This window comes from Nycticebus coucang, chromosome 6, assembly GCF_027406575.1.
Source record: "Nycticebus coucang isolate mNycCou1 chromosome 6, mNycCou1.pri, whole genome shotgun sequence".
NCBI lineage: Eukaryota > Metazoa > Chordata > Mammalia > Primates > Lorisidae > Nycticebus > Nycticebus coucang.
The window spans coordinates 99,587,860-99,593,859 of record NC_069785.1 but is presented as its reverse complement, the minus strand read 5'-3'; the positions used below and the strand labels follow the sequence as shown (position 1 = coordinate 99,593,859).

The following is a 6,000-nucleotide window of genomic DNA, read 5'->3' as shown; positions in this document are numbered from 1 at the left end:
ATGGGAAGAACAGGGAGTGTGTTTGGCTGCTAAACCCTTCTATCCTGGCACTCTCCACCATTCTTCTAGTGAGAATCCCCATCCTTGGAAGACTGCCTCTCTGCAGACTCCCTCGCCTGGATTTTGAATCTTGAGTTGGGGAGACCCACTAGAACAATGGCAAGTTAGTGTTGTGCTGACCACAACAGCTTCTGGGGGAGTCAAGCCCTGGGACTGTCCTGGCTCCCACCCTTCCTAAGGCTATTTTTGGTTCTATGAACTATCCCACCATCTTTCCCATGAACCTTTTTTCCTTACTTAAGTTGGTTCAAGTTAATTCCTGTTGCTCAAAACCCAAGGACCCTAACAAATTCTCTCCTGAGACTGCCTGGTATAACTTTGTCTCTCAACAGCTGCCAGCCAGGGTCAGGCATTAAGTAGGTGCTTAGTTTATGTGTGCTGAATGAATGGTGAATGAACAAATGAACAATACACCAATTCTCAGTTCACCAAAGTAATCTCAATTTGCAGGCTGGGAGAACTGGGATCACACTGAGGCAAGAGGAAAAAGTGAGGCATCACCTGAGCACAAGAGGAGGTAGACAAGTTATAAATGTGAGAATAGAGGGACATGTCAGGCAGTGGAGGCCCCAATGGGGAGGGAAGGGGAAAGGGAATTAGAAGCTTCTCTGCAACTGAGAGGCAAGAAAGAGTGCAGAGCTGAGAGGCGGGTGCCACGGGGCTCCAGGATGGTCTTGTGGGAACCCAGGCAGCCAGGGACACAGAGCATTTCTGCAGAGCCCCCAGCTCTGCTCTTCCTTCCTGAGTGTCTTCCTTTGTGTTCTTCTTCCAAAGGCATAGGCCCCAGGTACCCTCTGAGGGGCACAAGCCATCAGCCCAGCTGTGTAAGAAGCATGGGCTCTAGCTGTGGCCACAGAAGCTAAGACTCAACCTAAGTCCAGGAGCCAAAATGTAGATTCAATCTTCTGGTGGGCCCAGGGACTAGAGGACATCTTTAGAGAGCCAGCACGGCACCAGATGAGGGCAAGGGGAATGGACAGTTGCTGCCTTCCTTGCATTCCAGACCTACCCCACCCCAGGCCTCACGGAGGGATGCTCAGGAAGAAGCCAGGCTGCTGGGGCCTGCATGGAAGTTCCCTGGGAGCCCATACACTGGCTAGAGCTGAAGTCCTCGGATTAAGAGCTAACGGTTGGGGACACGGGCCCTAATTTCCAGGTGCTGAGACAGCCCTGCACCCAAGTGCACAGATGCACTGTGTCCTTCCTAGGCCACACAGGGGTAACCTTCATGGTGAGGAGTTCAGCGCCCTGTCCCTCAGTGAAAGGGGATGCAGCATAGGGCTCCTCAAAGTCACCCCCAAAGCCTGGTTGCTGACACAACCTCGTGGCTGCTCTCACCTCATGAGCACAGAGCCTGGGAGTTGCAGAGAGGAGAGGACTAGGGTGGAGCAAGATCCCAGAGGGACTATTCTTCACTTGGGCAGGGTGTGGGGTTAAGGCAAGGGTAACCCTCAGGCAAAGGGACAAGGGAAGTCCCTTTGTGAAGGGCAGGCAGTGGAGGAACTTGGACTCAAAGCCTGGGAGGAGGGTGGTGCAAGGGGGCAAAGGGGGCCAGAAAGCAGTGAGTGAAGGGAGGCGATAGCATGAGCACACTTCAGAGACCACCGCACAAGAACATGACAGGCTGTGGGAGGGCCCTGAGCCCCATGTGGGCTCAGTTGTATGTTAGTTCCAGGGTAAGCTGGGATGAATAAGCCAAAGTAGGGGGCAGGAGAAGACATCCTGAGAATCACTGGTCAGACCCAGCAGAGGAAGCATGGAGCCCCGAGGAAGGGAGAGAGATCAGGGCCAAGCGAGAAGAAGAGGGTCAGGTGGGCCTGGGTGTCCCCAGAGCACAACATTCACTGTGAGATGAGTCTGAGGCGAGGGGCTGGATGCAGGACTCATGCAGAAGACTCAGGGGACCCCAAGGGACCCCAGCTTCGGTGAGTGTAAACTTGGAGGAGGGCTAGGTCACCAGGCACGTGGAGGTAGCCCACTTGAGGCCTGGGAGCCCCAGTGATGATGGCAGCATAAGACGCCAGTGGGCTGCGTGCCGTTCACGAAAGCCGTCTGATGAGGAGCTGCTGGCAGGCTGTGCAGAGCCCCAGTGGTGCCTCCTAGTGCACCTTCTCTGGCTGCACTGAAGCTATGTGATGAGGAGCTGTCGGACAGGCTGTGCAGAGCCCCAGTGCCTCCTCCTGCACTTCTCTGTAAGGAACGTCTCGATCCAGTCCCAGCTGCTTCCTGGCTGGGGAGCTGCTGGGTGGAGGCCCCCAGCCTCTTGGTGGGGCTACCGCCTGCCCTGAGCCTCGAAGCCCTCCTCTTGGGCTAGAGGCTGTCCCAACAATTGGATGGCGACTGGCTCTGAGGCCTGAGGGGTGGCCTTGGAGCTCAGGGCGCTCTTCCGGGTGCCCTGTGGACTAGGGAGGCCTTTCTTCTGAGGCTGAGGGCTCAGCTGGGGGCCCTTTCTGCCAGCAGATGGACTCTTAGAGCCTTTGGCCTTGGCTTGAGGGTGGACAGCCTCAGGGCTCTTGAGGGCCGTCAGCCCCAGAATCTCACAGTAGGCGTTGCACTGGTGGGACGAGGCAAACTGGTCCAGCAGGGCAGGGAAACAGCTCTCCTTGAGGCCTTGATATCTGTGTAGCCAAACAGGAAGAGCTGAGTGGGGGTCCCACCCAGAGTGAGAGTCACTTTGGGGGCTGCTTTGGGATGGCTGCTGGTTAGGGTGTCATGCTTGGAGCACATCTGACCCCGCTTGACAGTGACAGGGGGTCTCCTCTGGGTTCTACCCCCAGTGGCAGCATACGAGCCTAAATGTTACCACTGCTGTCCCATCACACCCTGGCATGTGGAACTCATTGTGTGGGACATTAGCTGGTGTGAGAATGGTTTGGGTTTTTTTGTTTCTTTGTTTGTTTTTTGATGCAGAGTCTCACTTTGTCACCCTTGGTAGAGTGACATGGGGTCATAGCTCACAGCAACCTCAGACTCTTGGGTTCCAGTGATTCTCTTGCCTCAGCCTCCTGAGTAGCTGGGACTCTAGGTGCCCTCCACAATGCCTGGTTATTTTTAGAGATAGGGTCTTGCTCTGGCTTAGGCTGGTCTTGAACCTGTGAGCTCAGGCAATCCACCCACCTTGGCCTCCCAGAGTGCTGGGATTACAGGCATGAGCTACCATGGCCGGCCTTGGTTTGCTTTTTAAATATGAAAAGCAAACTCAAGGCAAGCACTCTAACCACAGGCCCTTTCACTTGCCTGGTGAGAGTACACTTAGGTAGAAGGAAGCAGAGGAGCTCAGTGAGAGCCTGGAATGGCAGAGGACCCTGTACGTCCCTCGGTACCACCTGGCCATGAGTGTGACTTGGACCATTTGGCCCCAGGCCCAGAACCTCAGGGATGGAGAACCAAAGGAGACATTTTACACCCTAAGAAGACTCTCAGAGGGCATTCTGTCCCCAAGAGCCACTCACCCTCGCAGTTTGGTGGCAATCTGCACATCAGTCATCTTCCAGTCAACCCCTGAAAGAGAGAAGGTTGAGGGCTGATGATACCACATTTCCAGCACAGACACCACCTCAGACAGGAACTTCCCAGGTCCAGGGAAGACACTTCAGGCATCCTCCCGCAGGTCATCACCACCCGCCACTCACAGGCAGTGTGCAGAGCTCTGTCTATTCTAGGTGTATAAAAACTAGGACATGCCTGTCTTTCTAAGTGAGTCAAACTCACACTTTCATTCAATAATGGAACACTGACCACATGTGGTGCCATCTGCATCCACAGCCGTATTCAGTTTTTCTGACTCCTAGAGCCAGAGCTGTTCCAGCCACACAATCCAGCCTCTGTGGGCACAGACCAGGTCACAGACTAGGCTGGCCTCTGGCTTTGAGCTAAAACCTTGTCCTTCCTCTTAACCGATAAGTAGTCTATCTGGACGAGAGAGAGGGGATCGGGATGTGAGGATCAGTCAGGGGTAGGGCAGCAGAAACACTACTCAGCATGGCTGGCTTCGGTACTCTCACAAAGGCTGTCAGCACACCCTTCAAGAGATAGGTGGTCTTCTAGGTGAAGACAACCTTTGGGAGAACAAAGCCACGAAAAATGGTGACAGAGAAAAAAATGTTTCCACTAGGGTCAGTCCTCCCAAGTATCTTAGCATTCATATGACAGGTTTGTAGTTTTTTTCCCCCCATTTTCAACCTGTCCAGAGCATTTTTCTAGGAACTTGTCCTTCAGTAACAAGGTTGAGTACCATCATATGATAAGTAGAGTCAGACACAACTAGATTCACATTTCGGCTCTGTCACTGCTGAGCTGTGTGAACTTGGCAAGTTATTTCATGGCTCTAGCCCTCAGTCTTACAGGGTGGTTGAGAAGGTCATAGTATGTGTAGGACACTAACTTAGTGTCTGAAACACAGTGGTTGTAAGTATTAGTTTGTCTTTTCCCTTTTGGTGCTCACTGCATTCTGATTCATGCTATAATGGATGCTCCCTTATGCCTGCACAGAATCTTAATTTGCAAATGGCATTTACAAATATGGCTTCATTTAATCCTTGTAACATTTCTGAGAGATAGGTAGGAAGGTGTTATTCCTAGAGAGGGAAAGGAACCTGCAGCTCAGAGAGACTAAATGACCAACCTGTCTGAGCTTTAGCTTTCTTTGTAAAACAAAGACCCGCTAGAAGACAATGGGGCTTAGACTTAAATAAAACTTCTTTGGCTCTCAAGTCTTTCTACTATGTCAGATCATTTTCTTTCCTTTCTATCTTTTTTTTTTTTTTTGACAGAGTCTCAACTCTATTGTCCTAGCTAGACTGCTGTGACATCACAGCTCACAGCAACCTCAAACTCTTAGTCTCAAGTGATCCTCCTGGTTAGTCTCCCAAGTAGCTGGGACTACAGGTACCCACCACAACACTTGGATAATTTTTTTTTTTTCAGCAGAGATGAGGTCTTGTTCTTGCTTAGGCTGGTCTTGAACTCCTGAGCTCAAGCATTCCATTCACTTCGGCCTCCCACAGTGCTGGGACTACAGGCATGAGCCATTACGCCGGTCTACAGCACTTCTTTAAACAAATGCAGCTGCAGTTACAGACTGGGCTACACGAGATGCTGGCATATATTAAGGTTATATTCAAAATGGTTCAATCAACTTTACAGGATTATTGTGAAAAGCAAAACAGAATAACACAAAAGTGCTTTGTAAACTCTCAGACAAGCCCCGCGTCCTTCCTCCTCTGCCTGCCCTCATACTCCTGTACATCACACCCTCATACCCTCATACCTGCCAAGTCTGTGACAAGGAAGCTGCCATTTGTCCACTGATACAGCCAGTGCTGGAAGGTTTGGCATTTCTGCATGACCTCAAAGTTGCTGGATGCTGCTGGAGCCCAAGTGCAGCCCCCTTCCCGGGAACAGTAAGACTCCAGGGGCTTGCCCAGGTCCTCCTCCAGGGTAGCATATGGAATATTGTTTGCAGGCCGGTAGATCAGGTACAGTGGGATGATCCTAAACAGAGTTTATCCTGCAGTGAGCAGGGATTATGGCCCAGAGAGCTCCTCTCTCCAACCCAGTTCTGTATTGTTGGAACTAAAAGAAGGGTCCTTCTAAAAGTGGAAACGGTCAGTTCTGAGAACGGCGAGGGTGGGGGAGGCTCTGCTCTGAGCTCAGAAAGGAAAACGGAGGTCATGGGTTTCAGAGTCCTGTCCATTCTCTGCGGTTGCTGGGATTAGAACCAAACCCTGCTATGGTCACAGGCAGACCTAGTGCTTGGGTGAGGGACTGAGGCCAGAAGGTGTTCATAGACAGGAACACCTCCACAGAGGCTTCACCCAGACTGTGACTCACTGCTAGTCAAACCCTAGATACAAGAATCAAGAGTTCAAGCCTCAAAATGGAATCAGCTGCCATTTATAGCCATCTCCTACAAAAATTCACACTGCCCTGCCTGCCCAC

The 6,000-nt window shown here is 51.8% G+C and overlaps 1 protein-coding gene across 5 annotated transcripts in view; it reads right to left on the bottom strand.

The window, feature by feature from the left end:
- Nucleotides 1-477: 477 nt before the first annotated feature.
- The window catches only part of ALPK3 (alpha kinase 3), a 53,153-nt gene continuing 47,630 nt past the window's right edge, over nt 478-6,000 (bottom strand). For all 5 annotated transcript variants that reach the window (XM_053593381.1, XM_053593382.1, XM_053593380.1 and 2 more), the window contains 3 exons: nt 5,330-5,553; nt 3,513-3,561; nt 478-2,678 (listed from right to left, as the gene is read on the bottom strand). In XM_053593381.1, the coding sequence (XP_053449356.1) occupies nt 2,333-2,678; nt 3,513-3,561; nt 5,330-5,553 (619 nt within the window). In that variant the 3' untranslated portion in view covers nt 478-2,332. The remainder of the gene's footprint in view (nt 2,679-3,512; nt 3,562-5,329; nt 5,554-6,000) is intronic.